At 34.3% G+C, this 23,573-nt stretch overlaps 1 protein-coding gene and 1 long non-coding RNA gene across 5 annotated transcripts in view; one reads left to right on the top strand and one right to left on the bottom strand.

The window, feature by feature from the left end:
• LOC125654519 (cell death abnormality protein 1-like) overlaps positions 1–8,759 on the top strand; it is a 328,838-nt gene extending 320,079 nt beyond the window's left edge. For both annotated transcript variants that reach the window (XM_056144399.1, XM_048884487.2), the window contains 5 exons: positions 5,100–5,127; positions 5,404–5,468; positions 5,596–5,736; positions 7,024–7,281; positions 8,592–8,759. In XM_056144399.1, coding sequence (XP_056000374.1) covers positions 5,100–5,127; positions 5,404–5,468; positions 5,596–5,736; positions 7,024–7,281; positions 8,592–8,650 — 551 coding nt within the window. In that variant the 3' untranslated portion in view covers positions 8,651–8,759. The remainder of the gene's footprint in view (positions 1–5,099; positions 5,128–5,403; positions 5,469–5,595; positions 5,737–7,023; positions 7,282–8,591) is intronic.
• The window catches only part of LOC125675197 (uncharacterized), a 229,268-nt gene that overhangs the window by 175,770 nt on the left and 29,925 nt on the right, over positions 1–23,573 (bottom strand). The window lies entirely within an intron of this gene.

The raw sequence follows: 23,573 nt of genomic DNA, 5'->3' as shown, positions 1-23,573 counted from the left end.
CTTATATATATATATCTATGTTATTTTGCGTCATTACATTCTGCGTTGAACTCGACGCAAATTGTACTAATGCAAAATGTAATAATTGCGTTTATCACAATATGCGTAGTTATCAAGCACAGAGAATCGAGGGGAAGGGACAAGAGTGGCTGCCCCCCCCCCCCCCCACCTTTGATAATAATATCCATCATTTGTTATTTTGTAATGCAACTAAAAGATATATTGGGTGACAACCCCCTCCTCCCACTTGACCCCAGCTTGAAAGTTCTGATATAATAATATAAGACACACACCACCACCAATTAAGAAAATGAAGACATTATGAGGCGCTCATAGTAGAGGACTCTAAACACCCCATCCCACCCCCAACGATTGAAGAAAATGAAGTGTAGGGGGAAATTATTGAGGCAGTCAAAGTAAAAGACTCTTTAACCCTTCAGACGTCACCAAAAGGTAACTTACATGAATATGTCAATGAAGGTTTTAAATTACAATTGTTATATCTTACAAAATCTGTTCCAAGTATGTATGTTCAAAATATTAGTAAATACCGATTATCCTCACATAGATTGGAAATTGAACAAGGTAGATTTAGCAATATTCCAAGAAACGAAAGAAAATGTAGAATATATTCAGAGAGTATTGAAGATGAATATCATTTTATATTGATATGTTCTCTCTATAATGATTGTAAAAAACAGTATTCAAAGAAATATCATTATAAAGACCCCTCCACTTTCAAGCTTATCCAACTATCATCAACTGGAAATATTACGGAATTATGTAAACTTGGTAAATACCTATATAAATGTCCATCTATTAGATCTCAGTTATTATAACATCTATCCTGTCCATGTACATCAGTATGATATATTATGTTCTGTTACTATTTCATTGTATAAGTTGTTGCATATACTTTATACCTATGAACTGTATGGTTATTGAAAATAAACAATACAATACCCCACATTAGGACTTTGAACATCGGACAAAACATCTTGGTTTGTTTGGGGTTTTTGTTTTATTTTATTGCTGTTTTCGGTCATCTTTATGAATTATTATTCTGAATGGGAAGAAATTTTGAAGAATCCATTTTTTCATTTCTTTCTTCCTGTTGTACCCCCACCCCCATGAAAAATGACGATACATGTCTGGTTATTACATGTGCATTTTGCTTTGCAACACATGCATGTATAATAACTGTATGGTGTAGAATTGCACCCTTTACCAAGTTTTCCTTCATTTACGCAGTGTAAGGAATGGTAAACCAAAATCACAAAACAAAATACATAAAGACATAGATAAGCGTAGGGACTTCATTCACGAATACATAAATGCATGCATTGCATGACTATATCATATGTGTGGTTAAACGTTTCTGTAACATGCCATAATGATTACTTTCAGGCTTGAGTGTACATGTAATTTATTCATAAATATTTTCCTTTCGTAGATCTGGCGCAAAATTAAGGATTATCTCCCTCATGCATAGCTCTTATCCTTGGATGAATTTGGCTCCACTTTTTTTGGCATGCTGGTTTTGGCTATATTTAGTTCTAAAACTTCATAGTTATTTCGGATTTCAAACATTTCGGTTGAGCATCACTGAAGAGACATTATTTGTCGAAATGCACATCTGGTGCATCAAAATTGGTACCGTATAAGTTTTACATATATACTGAAAATAGACATACCGTTGTACGTCGAAATTTCAAATTAAAATGTATTCGAAAAGATGTTAGTATTCATAAATCAGTAAAATTCGTGTTGAGGTTTTATTTGATATGGCACGATGTCAATATGCTATAATGCATTAGTAGGATATGCAAAAGGCAAGGGTATAAACCTTTTCCTTTTTTCATTATTAGTATCAATATCTATATGATCCCAAAAATACATTATATAATTTATATCCGGTTTCATATACCGATTTAGACATCAATAAAAAACAAAGCTGCATAGTTTGGGGGAGGGGGTTCTAATGAGTCTGATGAAATCAAAAGACGGAACCACACATTTGCATTTAAACTAGATGTAATTCAAAATGAGTTCATTTCTGCTCTGACTGAAAGCGTGATTCTAAATTCGGGAACGAATCTTGCATACAAAATAATTAATAGGGGAACACATAAATTGGAGCTCCTTTGGAATTTAATGAAATGCAGGTATGTACCTATCTTTCAACACAAATTGATATGTTGTTTCAGGCACGTATACAGGGGGTTGGGTGGACAGGGAGGCTGGTCTGCTCTCCCCACGTTTTTGACAATTTACTTTTTTCCGTTATTCTAACATACAAAGTCAGTATTTTCTACATGCACAGTTCAAACTAATTTTTTTTTTAAAATTGTAAATAATTCAATTATAAGCATCAACTCCTGTAAGTTTCCAATATATTGTCATTCACAAATTTTTAAATAGCTCTCTCTCTCTCTCTTTTTCTCTCCTCTCTCTCTCTCTCTCTCTCTCTCTCTCTCTCTCTCTCTCTCTCTCTCCTGTTCAATCAATGAATATGGACATACAGAGACCGTAAATAATTATATTATTTCCAAAGAGACAATGAAACTACATTTTCGTTTATATATTTCCTTTTAAATGTGTCTTTGTGTAATCACCTGTTGATTATGGATTGCAAATGCAATAACCGCATTTTCACACAGTTGTATAATTCGATCATTATTCCCTTATTTATATATCCAAGTTTGTATATGATCATCGATAAATTTTGAATTGTGCACTCAATATATCCAACCAGATGCTCAGTGTATATGAATAGATTCCCTATTTTTATAAACTGCAAAACCTCGACCAGACAAGCATTCAATAAAGGAAAAAAAATCGACTCTAACATCACCCCTGATTGAAAACACCCTGGTTGGCACGGGTGAAGTCACAGTTTGTATAATGGAACGACAACGTGTTGTAAAGTTCTAACGAAATACAAATGGAGTTTATCATTTTGTTTCGTGGATTTATCAGAATAAAGAGAATCTAATATTTTCGGTAAGTGCACATCTCCGATACCTGTGGAATAGACGTCCGTTTTTTGATACGTTGTTGTTTTTGACGAATATACCATGTGCATTACATATTTTGCATATGGCATGCACCTGTATTTTGCAAGAATTGATATAAATAATAGATTTTTTGCTCTTTGCTTATTCCATTCTATCAGTATGTAATTGGCAAATGATTTATCCACATTTATTTCATAAGAAACTGCAAATACTTGCATGCACTTGCAAGTATGTAAGAAAAGCTCTTCTAATTTTTGCATTTTTGTCTAAATTATCTGAACTTTCAGAATGTTGCATTGGTATACAATAAATATTTTGTAATTTTGAGCAAAGCATACTGTTTCAAAATGTGATTTTATTTGTTTCTCATTCCCTATGTATTACTATCGGATATGTGCACTGGTCGAGTCCACCTAGAAAAAGATACATATATTTCAGAAAATCCTTTACTATGATGCCAGCAGATGAAAATACCTCTAATAATAGGAATGTAAACAGTACTTTCGTTGGATCATTGTCGAAAGACACAAGAGCTTGTTCTGCGTATTGTCAGTTTTAAATCGAAACAGGCTACTGGCAATCAAGTCGATGGTGCAGCGGTTCCAACAGTCTAGCTTAAAATCAGCATCTCGCAAAGTACATGGTCGTTATAACGATCTAGTTCATCAACACAACCTATCATTGGTTCAAATGGTTTTTTTTTTTTTTTTTGGTTTTTTTTTACATTGGTTAAAATGTTGTCTGACGTGTTTCATACCGATTGTTAGACCGTTCTTGGCACACTGATTTTGACTACGAATAACTCAGTTTACCTGATCAAGATATAGGGCTCACGGCGGATGTAACCGGTCGACAGTGAATGCTTAGTCCTCCTAGGCACCTGATCCCACCTCTGGTACAACCAGGGGTCCGTTTTTGCCCAACTCTCTGTTTTGTATTGCTTATAAGAGTTCTGAGACGGATGACTGTTTGTTATCTTCGCTTTTCATTGAACAAATCGTGAGAACAATACGTAGACACATCAACTGGCAATTCTCTTGTAAGAAAAAAACGACGAACGTCCAACCGGAATGTGTGGACTAGAATGCCAATCACAATGTCTAATGCAGTGTAGCCGTGACTGTGACCATATGACTGGAAATGGTTTCAGCCATCAAGATATCAAATAACTGCAGTGTCTTACTAAAGTGGAAACATAAAATCCATGTCATATTTGCAAGAAATGTCTTATATAGGATACGTACAGCCAACGAAATAACTTGAAAGAACAATTATTGCAAACTTTTAACTAATATATTTTGCCTACTTAGTTTGTGCATCACTCGAATTTGAATGATGAAAGGCTCATGAGAAACTCATTGAGCACATTCATCCATGCGGTTATGGATACTGGTCATAATCCCGCATGTAAACGTATTGTTACTTGCTTTGCTCTGTATTAGAGTTCTCTAAAGGGAAAGGTCATCTCAAAACGTGCATATTAAAGATTAAAAACACTGATAACAAACACTGTCTTAGATTCCACAAACAAAACAGAATGAAGATAAAAGCAAATACAAACATATATAAATCATGACAAATACATATTTTGATGCAAGTATTGCAAATACTTCCGAAAGAAACGCGCCAACACTATCAAATCGAAAGTCGCATTACAACTTGAAATTTGTTAAGGAGTTCACAAACTAGACCCATATTGCAAATTTAACCGAAATAAAGTACTTTTGTAGAACATATTGGATTATAATGATAGGCTATGAAATATGCCTTCATTATTTATATAAATTCCCTGAATATAGGCTGCCTTTCAAAGTATAAAAAGATTTAAAAAAAAATAATAGCAATTTTACAATTATTTCCTATAGTTCAATTGTTATTAGTATATATGAACCAATAAATCAAATGATACAAAGCAGTTAATTAGCATATTGATATTCCCTTCCGCTTGATGTGTAAAAAATGATTATTAAATTCAAGGGGTTTACAGGAAGTAAATTTTAATGATTATAACAACAGTTTAGATCCGAACGTTGAATATGTATACACATTACATGTGGATGTTCTACTTTGTGTCTTTTGTAGCCGAGATGAAAATACCTTGTGATCCTAGGTAAGTATGAATGTGTATGCTCATTCTGTATTTCAACAGTACTAACAATGTCCATATGCCATGACAGAGGATACTGATGTATCTGTTCAATGTTATAGCTGATATATTCGCTGTTAAAGTAAATGAATTTTTTACATATTTCATTACCTATCAATACATCAAAAGACCATCATTCAAACATTCACTCTCTTTTACCCAGAGTTACCGTCTCGATACAATGTACTCCTTTACGTTTTTGTTTGGAGAAATACCTAATTTCATACACTATATTCACAGAGAGATACAAGGTCATCAGTGCTGCCCTGGATCATTCTTTAATCGGACTGCACAGGAGTGTCAATGCAAGAGAAACAGTTTTATGGCATTAATTTGACAAACGTTTGATATCCGGGAAACTGAATTCGATTTTCATAAATGTCATAATCTTTATTGTCGTTATTGTAAATTATATCCTTTTCATTCACACAGTTTGTTCAGCAGGATACACTGGTCTAAACTGCAGTGAGAGGTGTCCACCTGGGCTTTATGGAGTGGAATGTCAAACCGAATGTCCATTAGAGTGTAGCTTTAATTGTGACCATTCAACTGGGAAATGTTCTGACCATATAGGTATGAATTATCTTTAAATTCTGTAACTGGTTTGAATCAAACCTAATAGTTGGTGATGGTATGGAATGACTAAAACGTTATTAGAATTTACTGTGAATCATTAGTAAAATATCCCTTATCTTTTTTCTTTCCTTGTGCTTGTTGTATTTCCCTTCCATAATTTGAATCCTTATTTACACATCTCAAGTTGTAGGTAAAGTAACACATTTAAGTTTATATCTAGTGCAGGACCGTCCCAGCATGATTTCTTTAACATTCAATAATTTCTTTTATGTTGTGTACGTTTCGTAAAGGTGTGCTGTTGAAATCTGAATTCTAAAATCGCTGTTCTTAAGACAATAGACTGGGGATATGTTGACTAATTTCTCTGAATTACTGAAATCTTCATCGTCAATTTCCCATACTTTTGTAGGAATATTTCAGTTTCACCTGTATATGGTGTATATATCTCTCAACTGATTCGATACGCAAGAGCTTGTTCTGCTCATGGTCATTTTTGATATCGAGGCAAGCTACTGACAAACAAGTTGATGGTATAGGGTTTCAACAGTCTCATTTAAAATCAGCATTTCGCAAGTTCTATGGTTGTTATAACGATTTAGTTTGTCACAGCAGCCAATCATTGGAATAAATGCTGTCTGACGTGTTTCATACCAAATGTTAGACGTTCTTTGCACATTGATTTTGACTACAGATAACTCAATTTACCTGATCAAGATATAGGGCTCATGGCGGATGTGACTGGTCGACAGGGGATGCCTACTCCTCTTAGGTACCTGATCCCACATCTGGTGTGTCCAGGGGTCCGTGTTTGCCCAATTACCTATTTTGTAGGAATTATGAGATTGCTCACTGTTCGTTATCTTCAACTTTCAATATTAGTATCGCTGCAAAGCGCCTTAAAGTAATTTGTTTTATAGTTGCGCTATATGAATTTAGTATCAACATTTACACCTATATCGTAAGAGGTAATTATTTAAGCTTTGAGACTGTAAAATGTTTGAACAAGTCAAATGGTTACCAATCTAACCATGATGAACTAATATTGATGAAACTTGAATATTGCTATACCCCAGGATTATGAAGCTTAATCTAAAAGCATAACGGAAAAACAATCCAAACTGATTGTCCACATGAGGCTGAACAGACTTACGATCACCGTCATACCATAATACTGTAGTTGTTTTCTAAATACGGTCATTTACTAATATACATAATTTATCTAACATTGCGAATTTAACTACGAAAACTGCAGTTCAATTAAATGTATATGTATATATATTTCAGAAAAGCCTTTAATATCGATGCTAGGAGATGAACACATTTCTAATGATATCAATCCCAACAGTACTCCCTTTGGATCATTGTCGAAAGATCCAGCAAATAGTGAGAACAATATCGTTGACACATCAACTGGTAATTCTCTTGTAAGACAAAACGACGGATGTCCACCCGGAATGTATGGACTAGAATGCCAATCACAATGTCCAATGGAGTGTAGTCGTGATTGTGACCACACGACAGGCAATGGATTCATCCATAAAGGTATCAAATAACTGCAGTGTTTTACTAAAGTGGAAACATAAAAAAGATGTCATGTTTACATGAAATGTTCTATATATGATACGTAAGAGCAACGAAATAACGTGATGTAACAACGATTCCATAATTGTTATTACTCTTTCAATCCGTTTTGTTTACTTAGTTTGTGCATCACTCGAATTTGGGTTAGGAAACTGCTCGTGAGAAACCCATTGCACACAATCATTAATACATTGATGGACTCTCGTATGTAAACGAATTGTTTCTCGCTTTGCTGTGTACTAGAGTTCTCTAAAGGAAATTAGCACCTCAGAACTTGCATATTAAAGTAATACAAATACTTCCGAGAAAAAACGCATCACCACTTACAAATGGAAAGTTTTATTACAACTTAAAATGTGTTCAGGACTTTTCAAAACTAAAGCCACATTCTAAATTTAACAGAAATTAAATATTTTGGGAAGATGTATAAAAGGTGAAGATAACAAACAGTGATCAATCACACAACTCATACAAACAATACAAAATACAATGTAAATAGTTGGGCAAAAACTAACCCCTGGACACACCAGAGGTAAGACCATATGCCTAAGAGGAGTAAACACCCCTTGTCGACCGATCACACCCACTATGAGTCCTATTTCTCACAATAGAAGAACATGCTAGAATTATGATGTAATGGGCTGTGAAATATGCTTTGCTTATTTACACAGATATCTTAGATTTCGGCTCCTTTTAATGGTATAGAAAGCTCTACATTTAATAGCTGTGCAGTCATTTCCTTTGTGTTCATTGTTATATTTGAACAAATCATACAAAGTTTTTAATTTACATATTGGTATCCCCTTCCACTTGATATGTAAAATCATGATTATTAAATTCAAGGACTTTACAGGAAGTAATTGATTGCAATGGATTTAATAATTATTACCCCAGTTTAAATACAAACGTTGAACATGTGTAAACAATACATGTGGATGTTCTACTTTGCCAATGCTGGAGTTGAGATGAAAACACCTTGTGACCCTAGGTAAGTATGAATATGTATGTTTATTCTGTATCTCAGGACCAGTAATAATGTGTCTATGCCATGACTACTGATATATATGCTCAATGTCACACTGGCTATATTGCAATTGTAGTTGTTAAAGTAAATTAACTTCTTACATATTTCATTACTTATCAATACATCAATTAAAAAACAATTATTCAAATATTGACTCTCTTTTACCCAGATTTACCGTCTTCATACACTGTGTCCCCTTACGTCTTTGTTCGGAGAAATACCTGATTTTCGTACACTCTATTTACAGAGAGAGAGAACAAAAATAGAGAAACAAGGTCACCAGTGCTACCCTGGATTGATCTTTAACCAACATGTGCAGGAGTGTCAAAGCAAGAGAAATGGTCTAATGACATTCATGTGACAAACGTCTGATGTCTGGGAAACTGAATTCCATTTTCATAAATTTCATAACCTCCATTGTCGTTTTTTATGAATTGTATCCTTGTTATTCACATAGTCTGTCTAACAGGATACACTGGCCTAAACTGCAGTGACAGGTGTACACGTGGGCTTTATGGAGTGTAATGTTAAACTAAATATCCATTAGAGTGTTGCTTTAATCGCAACCATTCGACCGGGGGATGTTATGGCCTGGATTTCTCGAAAAAATCTCAAATCTTAAATTAAGTCCGAGTTTTATCTTAGTTGAGATTTTGCTTAAATTGCATTTCTCAAAACGAGTAAAATTTCAGCTGAGTTGATATTATTGCCCAGCGGAGTTTATTCATCCCGACACTAAGCCGCTTAGTGTCTGTCAAAAAACGTAACTTTCACCCAGCTTTATATTTCGTAATCAAATTGTCTGTTTGTCTTCTGCCGCGTATAACGTTGAGATGGAGCTGTCCGCTGACCTTCCCTAAGCTCATTAACCAAATTGGACAGAGAAACAACGTTTGGCACTGATGGGGGGTGGTCCAATGCAGAGAGAGGACCGCCTATGTGGTAAAATGAAGGGGCAGGTGGCGTGAAGAACTTTCGTTTGAAGGGATTGGCGTGGAACGAAGTATTCCAGATCGTCAATGCTTTAGTATAATAATTTTTCCCTATCAACAAAATCTGTGTATTTCATAATCCATAAATGCGCACGTTTCCTTTTATTGAAAAGAAGCCCCCCCCCCCCACCCCTGAACATTGCACAAACGCATTATGTTGTAGATAAATAATCTCAAAAACCTCTCATTAAGTTTGTAGTAGTAGGGAATCTATACTACACCATCCCCTAATAAAATGTTGTGGTTTATTTTTATTATTTAGCGGGTAGCATATTATAAATCACCGGTTCCTGTGGTATATATACCCAGCCTTAATGAACATCGAATGCGTTTATGTGTACATCCATATACAGAATACACAAACACACCATGTATATTTGCAAATAAAGCACAAGATAATTACTTGAATCCGAGACATATATACCATCCGTAAATGACGCTGCTAGAATTTTTTTATTTATTTATTGATTTTTTAATGCAAAAATGGAATTTAGTGTGCATTTATAAATACCTACCTACTTCTGAAAAATACCAGGTTATACTAAACAATATTAGATTTTTTTAGTACCGATGTTAAAAAAAATGATTGTACAAAATATCTAACATTTAAATAAAATCGAAATTTAAAATACATTTTAAACTATTGTAAGTGGCTACATATACTTACAAAACACATAAATTATCCACTTACAAGTATGTGATATACATCTAATATTTCCAGGAGATATATGGTACCGAACCTTATTATTATGGGAAATGAATGATTTTCCATTCCCAATAAAATATGGTTTTCTGGATATTATACAGATAATGGTGTAGTTTTATCTTTATACTTTGTTACTAGCTTGAAAATACGGATATATATTTGAATGCTGGGATAAAATATAGAAATTCATTTCAAAATTAAGGATTATATCTACCTCATGCATAGCTTTGATCCTTGGACGAATTTGGCTCCAGTTTTTAGCTCTCTAGTTTTCCTTTTAGCTCTTACAAGTTTATTGTTATTTCGAATTTCCAGTATTTTAGATTGAGGATCACTGAAAATGAATTATTTGTCGAAATGCGCATCTGGTGTATCAAAATTGGTACCGTATAAGTTTTACATCAGGACCACAGGGCCGAGGCCTCTGCTGATGGACTGTTAGTCCCCGAGGGTCTCTACAGCCCAGTAGCTACATGTAAGAACTTCGTTGCTAGCTTGAAAATACAGATGTATATTTAATTGCTGGGATAAACTTTAGAAATTCATTTCAAAATTAAGAATTATATCTTCCCCATGCATAGCTCTGATCTTTGAATGAATTTGGCTTCAGTATTTGGCACTCTAGTCTTCCATTTAGCTCTTACAAGTTTATTATACAATTGTTAACTTGTTTATTATTTTTGTAAACATGTATGCCATAAGACATATGTCTTCATCAATAAAGAATTATATTGTTATTTCGAATTTCCAAAATCTCGGCTTGAGCATCACTGAAGAGACATTATTTGTCGAAATGTGCTTCTGGTCCATCAAACTGGGTACCGTATAGGTTTTACTTTGTGGGGTTTATCATTTGTTCTTTTTATTCTAGATAAATGTTGATTGTATTCTATTAAAAATGTATATAATATGGTAATAATTACTAAAATCATCTATTAAATGAAAAGTCCATATAGTTTGTAAGAGAAGCTATCACTAACCATTGAGAATTGTCTTTTAAAAAGTGGAAAGTGCAAAAATCACAAATCTTAAGGAAACTCTCACACTTTTGTGTATGATGATAGTAAATGTTTAAAAAACTGAAAATTACTGGAACCACGCATCATGTTTCATTAGATGTTGAGTTTTTAATCTTTTCACAAATATTTCTAATAAAACAATTTCCCAACAATGTACAATGAATGGAAATTCAAGAAAGCACTTGGATTATCGTACCTATGATTAAAACAAAATTGTATTTTCTTGCTTATTTTTCAAAATAAGTCATAAATTAAGGTAAAAAAAAAGCATTTATGACTTCTTTTTAGACATTATTTTCTCTAAAACGCAACAGCACTGATATTGATTCTATATGCTGTTTTTAAGACAGCTATTTATACTACCAATATAGTAAATACAAACAGTTAAACAATTTACCCTTTTTTGTAAAACGTCTCAAAACTCTACACTAGTGCCTACTATTTTACACAATTATTATCTTCCTTGATGCGAACTCTATAGAATTAAAGGAAGAAATGAATGGATATCACTTAGCATAAACAATTCTGGATGGTAATTAAGGAATTCATTTATTAGGAAATTTGAAAGGATATTTAGAAATTTGCCTATTTTCCTGTGCATTAAATTTCACATGTTAGTTAATAGTGAAGTTAGAATCCATGTAATCATTCCAAATTCATACAAACTGTCTCAATGACAAATAGTAAATTGATAGTAAACACTGGTAAATGCAAGGTGAAGATAACGAACAGTGATCAATCTCATAACTCCTACACACAATGCAAAATAGATAGTTGGGCAAACACGGACACGTGGACACACCAGAGGTGGGATCAGGTGCCGAGGAGGAGTAAACATCCCCTGTTGACCGGTCACACCCGTCGTGAGCCCCATATCTTGATCAGGTAAACGGAGTTATCCGCAGTCAAAATCAGTGTGCCAAGAACGGCTTAACAATCGGTATGAAACACGTCAGACAGCATTTGACCCAATGCGAGGTTGTATTGACGAACTAAGATTCGAAGTATATCTTTTATAGAACACTTGTTTCTCTTTAAAAAAACAAAGATCCACTTAACAAAAATATCTACATCATTTTCTACACTCAATCAGGATGAATGCTGACGTCACACTTTCACCACATATTGCACCATACTCAGCATGCATTTTGACGCACTTTTTTGTGTATTCAAAGTATTTCATTCTCAGTGAAATAATTTATGTTCTATCAAATGCCCAATGTAACTTCTATTATAATGTAATTCGTATTTCAAAATAGCGGTTACGTATAGATGTGGACTGTTGTTCGGATTAGAAGGGAGAAGGGGGAGGGGGTACTTTGTTTGTAGATCCTCTAACAAATATCCCATTCCTATATATCATTATTTGGCTGAGTATAGCACACCAGTTTTCCAAATACAAATTCTGTAATTCATATTTATTTTAGACCACGTCCATATTTTAAATGTAATAAAACAATACACTTCATAGATATTTCGATATAGAAATGCTTGAGACCTACTTATTCCAGCATCTTACATGTACATGTATCAAATGGCACCCCCCCCCCCATAGTAAACTGAACGAGCCAGGTGATTTTAATTATGTACTATGAACTTGCTATGCATATTTTCCAATAGTTGATACTTTTTAATAGTATATTATCCACAAAGTAGCATTGTATTTATTTACACATGAGTTTGAAAAATAAATTTGTAAAGTTTTGAAAATATAATCTTGTGATTCATTTAAGTTTCCGAAATTTATATCTTTTTCCTGATATTTCTTTATTATATTAACTTTCCATATTGAGCTTTATTCAATTTATCTTCCTGATAATATGGAAGTTATAATTGATAGTAATGCACTGCAAGAACCCATCAAACAACCTTAATTAATATATGTGTGGAAGTCTCTCTCTCTCTCTCTCTCTCTCTCTCTCTCTCTCTCTCTCTCTCTCTCTCCCCCATTATATATACCATAATATATATATAAACCACAGCAATATGTGATTGTTTTTTTATAAAAATACACAGGTTGGTTAGTAGATAAAGGTATAAATGTTTAAATCAAATCCAAATGCAGTTTAGGTCAACTGATTAAATTCATGTATGAAGGTCATTGGTTAGTGTATGTGACCTTGGAATTGTAGGACTAGGTCATTTACAAGTTTCAATAGAATTTAGCATGTCATTAGAAAGTAATTGATGCACCCAGAAGGCAAATTTTGTAACCTAGTAATTAGATAGATTTTCGAAAATATAGATGAACATGAAAAATTGTGTTTTTGGTCAGGTCAGTAACAAAAAACTAAAAGTTGTTTAACTGGATTTTTTTTAATAAATATCTAGCATTTGTTATTTCTATGTGAAAGACCTCGTCTCATTGGGTTGCGTTTCTGAAAAAAAAAATAGCTAAAAAATCTATTGTTTTATTGAAAATTTTGACTGTATACAATGCAAAGTATGTTGGTTGCCATGGCAAATCAACAAAATTTTATATAAGCCGTTTTCATTTACCTTAAACTCAAAAAAAAATATGCATCTTATTATCTTAATTGTATTTATTTTGAACTTTAAAGAGGTATATTTCACTGTTTTTTCAAGGACTTTGTCCTTGTTATCATGGTAACAACAGAGTGATCAATAAATCTGTGTTATTTGAGTTTAAGTGACTCACACATGCGTTTTCAATGATTTTATCAATAACACTGCATAAAATTGTAGAATTTTTCAATATTGTTTTTTTTTGTACTTTCCAAAAAATGTTCCATGATTACTGACAGCTTCTCTTAAATAGCATTTCTTCCCATATCACCTTTGAAATAATTCGATGTATGTGTATTATTAAGACTGTCTGAAACCAGTCAAAGGGGTATTGAAGAGGTCAAGAAACAATACTCGAACATGATACAAAGAGGTAAGACATGGGGGTGAGGGAGTGGGGGTTGAAATTGCATTAAGCCCATCTTTTAGGGTATGTTCAACTTTCCAACTAGTACTTTAACATAATAACATTCATTATTTTGTATCATATACAATGATGACATAGACTACATTAATGTTTTTTTTTTTTCTACATCTTTTTCGTCAATGCACAAAATGCAGGTCATAATGCCTGTAAATGTTTCTGCTTCCTCTTCCGTATTATGCAATACATTGAGGGAAGGGGAGGGTGTGCAATCTGGTGTAATTTCTGTTTGGGGAGATCGGGAGACGAAGTACGAAAACAAAGTATGCTTATATTAACATTTAATCAGGGTATCTAATTTAAAAAAAATCCTCAGAATCGTTACTACTATATATGTTCATGTAATATACATACATATGTATATGCATGTCTCCACAATTGTTGCTAAATATCAAATATGCATAACACCTCCATTTTTTATAGTATACTGATGTAAAAAAAAAATCAGCAAAGGAGAAAGCGGATGCCATCAGGCGACTTGCAACTGGTGAACAACCTAAACCTCCCTCGCCCACTCCAGTGGAGGCAGATATCATTGATGGAATAGGGGACAGGCCTACATTGTGTGGTCTGTCTGGAGGACATGACAGAGGAAGATATATAGTGTACATGACTGTTCGAATTGTACGCGGTTGAGTTAAGGCTTTCCCTATAAAAAAAAATTTAATACCAGTGCTGTACATAAATCTACTTTACCGCACTGGCACATTGCACGACGTCACAATGAAAAATACGTCATGACGAAGGTCATGACGTACATATCTACAGTCCTTTTGTAGTTGGAAATGTCAAAATAGTGTTTCGTTATTTACCACCGCTGTCAAACGGTAAACTGCAATCGCGTAAAAGTTTCTGTCAAATGGGTTATATTAATTGTCTTTGATATTGAAAAAGTTTCAATTTCTTCTTTATATAGCATACATGCTAAAGTAATATCCATATTATATTGTGATCTTGATATCGCCCCTAATCTACACGTACATAAAAATTTCATCATTGGCACGACACCCCGAGGTTTTTAAGTGAAAAAATGTTTGATTTATGTGACATGTGAACTTCAGTGCCAAAGAAAAGTTAGGAGAGCAAGTTCTGGCTTCAAAAGAAAATATGTTTTTCATGCTAGATTCAACTTCGTATGTGCAAAATTCGCTGCATCTTGCATATTCAATGCAAACATTAGACATTTTAAAAGTCACAATAAACTTGCTCTCAGCACTTTTCAAATTAAGAAATTAATATGCTTTGAAGTTATATTAACTTCAACTTGCATTGATATCTGGATATCGTGCCAATTCAACGATTTATACATACACGATACGTTTTTATCTTGATATTTGATCACGTGATAAGATTTGATGTAGAGACTGTCGGTCTGGTGAAAAGAGGTCAATCTGCACTTAATGATATATACATATTGTTTTTATATGAAAGGGTTGTGTTTACAGAATTTGTTACAAATTGATCTGTTTATTAACGCTTTTTTCTGACATATTTCTATGGCCCTACTTAACACAACTGCGTAACATATATGTGTTGTATACATGGTAAATACACCTTTAACAACCAACTACCTCTACTACATGTATCCATTGGTTGATATAATTTTGCTCTTATTTTAGCAAATTGTGTTGCAGGGTATACCCAAGAAATACAGACAAATAACTAAATTATATCAGTTAGTAAGGCCAAGTATAAAAACATTATACGATATACATTACTCCAATGTATGATATTCATCCATGCCAAATAATTGTTAAGGACTTGGTGGAAAAAAATCTTGATATCTTCCCATCCCAAAATAAAAGTTAGTTTTCATATTTAACAATCATTCATGCCTATTATCTATTGAACGATTCTCATTTAGCAAACCAAACTTAATTTTCATATTTAACAATTATTCATGTTCATGATGTATTGGATGATTCTCATTTAGCAAACCAAAGTCTCTCCCTTGATACAAAATGTCCAACCTTGAAAGTTGCATGTTGGAGTACATGTAAATCAACAAAATATGTTTAGTTTTGGCCCAATTTATTTGCAACTCTTAACTGACATAATTCGTGTAATTTTCTTTTCAATTATTGTGTCTTTTCCAAAGTTTTATACATGTCACAAAAATGCATTGAAAAAACAGTCCACATTTCACTTTACAACAAATGTACAATGTACATTTAACCATACATTAGCAAACAAACTTGAAACTTGTACTATTATAAAAACAGTATCATAAAGGTACAGTTGCTCAACAGAAATTGCATCATGACATTGTCAAGATGGAACGTAATTTATATCCACTAATATTATTTTTCATTGCAGTGATACTTTACTCTGTGCCAAATGAGGTGACACAGCAACATGCTTCCTCATTTGAGATTATCTCCACATGTATTTAAATATGAAATAATCCATAAAGGTTTACTTGTAACATGTACATATATTTATTTTAGCTCACCTGAGCTTAAAGCTAAAGTGAGCTATTTATGATCGCTCGTGGTCCACCTTCCGTCTGTCTGTAAACTTTTTTCAACTTCTTCTCCAGAACCACCGGACAATCAAACTTAGTACACGTCATCCATGGATAAAGGGGATGCAAGTTTGTTTAATGGAATGTCAATGCCCCTTTAACAGGGGAAATACTTACAGAAATGCAAAAATTGGGTGGGGTAATTATAAATCGTTTTAATAAACCACTGGACCGGAAAAGTTCAAATTTACACGACTGCTTTCTGACATAGTGCAGATTCAATTTTGTTAAAATAATGATCCATGGTTGTAGGCCGTGGGTGCAATAGGGGATCAACGTTTTACATGCGAATATGTAGGGAAATTCTTTTAAAAATCTTTTTCTCTTGAACCAATGGGCGAGAGGAGTTAAACATTTACAAAATACATTAACTGAAATCATTCTATGAAGAATTATGTTTTGCAACCATTCTGCTGCAGAACCTGCTATTAATTGAAAACGTGTACTTCTATTTCATGATTTATGTACTACAATTTGTAAATGTATCATTGTAGCCAGTTCCAGTGCAACAGTGAACTGTCAGGTCATTGACTTGGGTCCATTGACAACACCATCCACCTCAAAGAGACGGAAGACGATGGAGGATGAAGAAATCGTAACCTTTCATACAGAAAAGGGGGCATACCAAACAAAGGCAGAATATTATAGAAAAAAAATGATCTTTTTGCAATTTAAAATGAAGAAGAAGGCATGTACAGAGCAATAGGTATTTGATTTTTATCCTGTTTCGTCCTTTTCTTCTTCTCGCCACTACTTCTTTTGTCTGGGAGTGTTCTCAGAAATGCTCAAGCACACGAAGTGGTACAGATGTATTGCATGTTTTTGTAAATATTCTTCTCAAAAACCACCATTCCTATTTTTAATAAAAAGGGGAATAAATTATTCTAGGTTAAAGGGGATTGAACTTCCCTCATGCATAGCTCTTATCCTTGGACGAATTTGGCTTCACTTGTTTGGCACGCTGTTTTTGGCTATACTTAGATCTAAAACTTCATAGTTATTTCGGATTTCAAACATTTCGGTTGAGCATCACTGAAGAGACATTATTTGTCGAAATGCGCATCTGGTGCATCAAAATTGGTACCGTATAAGTTTTACATTCAAATGAAGGGTCCTGCTTCCCTAAGAGAAGGCAGAAATCATTTGAAAATCTTCTCAAGTACCACTGACCCAGAAAAAGTGAAATTTTTATGAATGCTTTCTGACAGAGTGTAGATTCGAGTTTTGTTTAGATCATGGTATTTTGGGGTAGTGCGGGACCAAAATAGTGTATCAAAGTTTCTCAATGGTGATATATAGGATTAATTTTATAAAAATCTTCTCAAGAACAACAGGGTCATGATTAATCATATTGATATGCAACAAGACCTGTATTTCCGTACCAAAGCTTGTGAGTGATGTGCCCTATGGGCATCTTGTTGAATTGATTGATTGATTATTATTTAACGTCCCTCTCGAGAATATTTCACTAATATGGAGACGTCACCACTGCCGGTGAAGAGCTGCAAAATGTCGGCCTATGCTCCGCGCTTATGGCCTTTGAGGAGAGAGGGATCTTTATCATCCAATTCCTGCTGTGACATGGGACCTCGGATTTTGCGGTCTCATCCGAACGTCCGCCCCATTTAGTCGCCTTCTAATATACGCAAGGAGTACTGAGGGTCTATTCTAACCCTTGACCCCCACGGTATTCTTATTCAATGAAATCGTTTGAAAGTTATCTCTTATTATTGACGGATAACTCCGTTTACTTGATGAAGATATAGGGCTGACGGCGTGTGTGACCAGTCAACAGGGGATGGTTACTCCTCCTAGACACCTAATCCCACCCCTGGTGTGTCTAGGGGTCCGTGTTTGCCCAACCCACATAGTATTTCTTATAGGAGTCGTGAGATTGATCACTGTTCTCTTTCGTCGCCTTTCATCTTAGATATTTAATGTATAACAGTTCCAATTGATTGGCATGGTCAGAATGATCAATCTGCATGCACATGGACTTTATTTTGATTGACAAATATTTAAATAATCGATAAATTTCCTTATGAAAGAAAACATGGAATGATATAGACATCATAGGTTCATACAATAACAACTTCAAATGTAAGATGAGTTGTTCTGTTAAAGCACAGTGACACCACTACTTTAGTGGTGGATGAAGATTTTGAAACATCCGTAACGATCTCCGTTACAATTAGAACTAGTTTTTCTTCTGTTGTGATTCATAGGGTTGGTATATATGCTATATATGTGTAGAAGAATACATATCATTTGAGAGTGAGACTTTACAAGTACATTGCACATATCATTTAGGATTTTTTCATCTTCCATAGTTTTTTCATCCCTGTGATGTAGGTATCTGCATTACTATATCATTCTCCTATTAATATACATATATATAAAGGTTTAGAAAAGAATAGATGTGTGTAAAACTTTGCCTTTTTTGTATAGGCAGACTGTTATTGTATATTAATTTTTTTATCTACAGAAAGAAAATGTTATTATTTGGAAAAATATATGGTGCTATTATTTTGACAAAATTTGTAATAGAAAGGAGAAGATATCGAACAGTGATCAATCTCATAACTCCTATAAACAATATAAAATAGATCGTTGGGCAAACACGGACCCCTGGATACAACATGGGTTATATCAGGTGCCTAATAAGAGCAAGCATCCCCTGTCGACCGGTCACACCCGCCGTGAGCCCTATATCCTGATCAGGTAAACGAGTTATCCGCAGCCCAAACTAGCGTGTCAAGAACGGTCTAGCAATCGGTATGAAACACGCCAGACAGCATTTGAACCAATGATAGCTTGTATTGACGAACTATACCGTTATAACGACCATAGAATTTGCGAAATGCTGACTTCAATCGAGACTATTGAAACCCCTGTACTATGAACTTGCTTGTCAGTAGCTTGCCTCGATTTAACAAAAATGACTATACACAGAACATGCTCTTGCGTATCGAATGAATTGAGAGATATAAACACCATATGCAGGTGATAATGGAATCTTGCTACAAAATATGGGAATAAACAAGACAATCGAGACAAGGTATGTAGTATGGCTGGGAATATGTACTTGCTTTATATAAATTAATGTAAAATATGATGTATATCATGGTTTGATGCATTTCAACATTTCACTTTGTGATGCGTTACTGAGTATGTATATTCTCATGGCCACAATTTGGGCTAAGAATTTTCAAATTTCATTTTTCCAATTGCTGAACTAAGGTACAGTGTATTTCTAATGGTCAACCAAAATTTAAGTGTCACTCGTTGAGTCACAAGTATATTCATATGAAGCAGAATTTATTATAAAACTTCTACGTGAAAAGAAAAAATCTCTCGCTGTGACCTTCAATTACACTTTTAGATATATCGATGACCTTTTGTCTATTAACAATGATAGCTTTCATTCATATGTCGATTTGATATATCCCTGTGAGCTCGAAATAAAGGACACCACAGAGTCGTCCACTTCTGCTTCATACTTAGATATTTTATTGAAAGTAGACATTAACGGCAAACTGACAGCTCAACTGTATGACAGACGGGATGATTTCAGCTTCTCCATAGTCAACTTCCTACATTTATGTAGCAATATTCCATTATCACCTGCATATGATGTTTATATATCTCAACTGATTCGATATGCAAGAGCTTGTTCTGGGTATAGTCAGTTTTTAAATCGAAGTAAGCTACTGACAAACAAGTTGATGATACAGGGATTTCAACAGTCTCGATTGAAGTCAGCATTTCGCAAATTCTATGGTCGTTATAACGATCTAGTTCGTCAATAGAACCTCGCATTGGGTCAAATGCTGTCTGACGTGTTTCATACCGATTGTTAAGCCGTTCTTGGCACACTGATTTTGACTGCGGATAACTCCGTTTACCTGATCAAGATATGGGGCTCACGACGGGTGTGACCGGTCAACAGGGGATGCTTACTCCTCCTAGGCACCTGATCCCACCTCTGGTGTGTCCACGTGTCCGTGTTTGCCCAACTATCTATTTTGTATTGCTTGTAGGAGTTATGAGATTGATCACTGTTCGTTATTTTCACCTTGCATACAGCACTCAAAATTCTTTGTTATGTAAAGAAGGTCCGTGCCATATTTTCGAATACTTATAGATTGCTAACTAGATTTATTTATTGTATCTTGTTTAATTTTTAATGTCTCTCATGATAATTTTTCATTTATAGAAATTATTTTGAAAACAAAATGAGATGTGAAAAACCCTAAAAACTGTTTAATTGTGTTCAAAATTAACTTGTAATATGAAAAAAAATCTGCTTGAACCAAAACTTTACAAGTATATTTTACTTATATGAACAAAAAACATGACACGAACCTTGTTTGCATAACAAAGCATTGTGAGCTCTATATGTAAAACTTATACGGTACCAATTTTGATGCACCAGATGCTCATTTTGACAAATAATGTCTTTTCAGTGATGCTCAATCGAAATGTTTGAAATCCGAAATAACTATGAAGTTTTAAACTTAGATATAGCCAAAAATAGCGTGCCAAAAAAAGTGGAGCCAAATTCGTCCAAGGATAAGAGCTATGCATAAGGGAGATAATCCTTAATTTTGAAATGAATTTCTGAATTTTATAACAGCAATTATATATACATCCAATGTACCTCGACAACTGACATTCAAATTTTTGCTGACCATTAGAAATACCATATCCTAGCAGCATGTAACCAGCGTGCTAGACCGCTAGACCATCTAGGCCTAGCGTAAAACTGGGATTTGACTGTTTCTTGTAAATTTACTCCCGGCATCTTGATGAACTGTCTGCACAATTGGCACAAGGACTGGCAAACATCATGGACGACTCTTCGGACTGAAGGAGGGGAAATAGAAGAAAATATGTCTCTAATTAGAGAATAAAATCCTCCGGTCGCCAGAAACTTGAGCGTTACAAGAACCTGCAACAAGGGGGAAGCGCTGAACTACGGCGGGTTATCCTTTCCAAATCTGACTCAATAGTCCCATCATCCACATTAGTGTCTGTGGTCTAAATCGAAGTGCAAAGCAGATTTGGAAGATTCTGTAGTGTGTAAATCGTTTGTGGGGATATAATCATAGTGTTTCACATTCAGAATCAATTACGCTATCGGAAAGTAATGGCAATGAACAGGTCTTGAATCTTGTGACCATTTGTTAAAATATAATATAATGCCTGGTTTAAAACCGCTGGAATTTATTCAGCAAACTAATTTGAAAATAAGGTATTACAACGATAAACTGTAGGCTTGATTGTTGATGTCGTTCATTCGTTTTATAATGACGGGTGAAGATAACAAACAGTGATTAATCTTGTACTTCTATAAGCTATACAAAATAGAAAAGTGGGCAAACACGGACCCCTGAACATATGAGAGGTAGCATCCGGTGCCTAGAAGGAGTAAGCATCCCCTGTCGACCGATCACACACGGCGTGAGAACTATATCTTGATCAAGTAAACGGAGTTATTCGTAGTCAACATGAGTGTGCCAAGAGCGGCCGAAAAATCTGTGTGAAAGTCAGACAGGTTTTAACTCAATGATACATGTAAGTTGTATTGTCTAACTATGTCGTTATAACGACCACATAATTTGTGAAGTGCTGATTTGAAACGAGATTGTTGAACCTCCTGCACCACCAATTTGTTTGCCAATAGCCTGTTTCGATTTTTAAAACAAATTGACCATGCGGAGAAGCTCTTGTGTATCGAATCACTTGTGCAGGTGATAATGGAATATTGCTACATAAATATGGGGAGTTAACGATAAAGAAGCTGAAATCACCCCGTTCATGTGTGCACAAAACAAAAGTCATACGATATTATCCGGTGTCACTCTTTGCTCTATATCAACATCTTGTAGTTGTAGTTATTTGGAGTGAACAAGGAATATGAATAGGTTGTGTCATGTATTGGATAACTACATGCAATGTTGTCACCAAAAGCATAAATCCCAATGATTGAAACTTGAATATTTCTAAGATAAAATAACAAGTGCAGTTAAGTGATTTAAGCATTGTTCTTCTCAAATGGCCTTGATATGTGTACTGCTAAATGAACGACAATTAAATCCCTCGTGAATTTTGTTAAATGCACTTTGAATTGTGCGTAATATTGGAGATCATACCTATTTATGTCTTTTATCTCTCCGATCTGCACTTTGAAATTCAAGCACCAGGAAGTTTGAACAACAGGTTTCATTCTAATTTCCTTTCAGCGAGTTGTTAAAATGACATTAATTGATACTGTGTACAATTGAAATCCTTTCTAGAGATGTGATTTATACGATTAAGGTTGATAAGATTGATCAACATTTGTTTTCTTCGTTGTTTGTTTGTTTTCCCATTTTGTGGTCGAAGTAAATGCTGGAATTGACATCATTCTAGACACCATCTCTTAACCAAATTGAATATAGAAATGTATTCCACAAACCTGTACAACATTAAAATTTCGTACTTTGTAGTTGTGGAATGAGATCGGTTGTCTTGTAAACAAATGTATTTTTTTATATTGCAGGGGAACATGTATGCTACCTGATATTACTTCAAATCTTATGGATTAGAAATACTACACTTACGGCTATGAGTTTAAAATTAGAGGTCTCACTTCGCGACAGGCTTTTGCACTTTAATAAAAGTCACAATCCTACGACCCTGAATACTAAGCATAGGTTTAAATTTTGGTATTTTACCTACTGCTGATGGCGTCAAAATATGACTGAAACCAATCCAGGGGTTTGTGTTTGACCTACTCTTAATTTTGTATTCTTTATAGGAATTATGATACTAATCATTATTCGTTATTTTCATACTTTCATTATAGCGGGAAATCAATTCAGCATGCAATTATCAGTCCTTGTATTTTTATTTAGTGAGAAATGTTCACATGTCTAGCTAGTTTTAAGTGGTTTTCATTCCCTGAAACACACTTGTACCTAGGACTTCCCCGTTTCCAAATCCAAAAGTACAATTTTCGGAGTTTGAACAAGGATCACTGAAAATAGCTATAAT

Source organism: Ostrea edulis, chromosome 7, assembly GCF_947568905.1.
Source record: "Ostrea edulis chromosome 7, xbOstEdul1.1, whole genome shotgun sequence".
NCBI lineage: Eukaryota > Metazoa > Mollusca > Bivalvia > Ostreida > Ostreidae > Ostrea > Ostrea edulis.
Note: the sequence above shows the minus strand (reverse complement) of the source record. Positions and strands in the feature narration are given on the sequence as shown.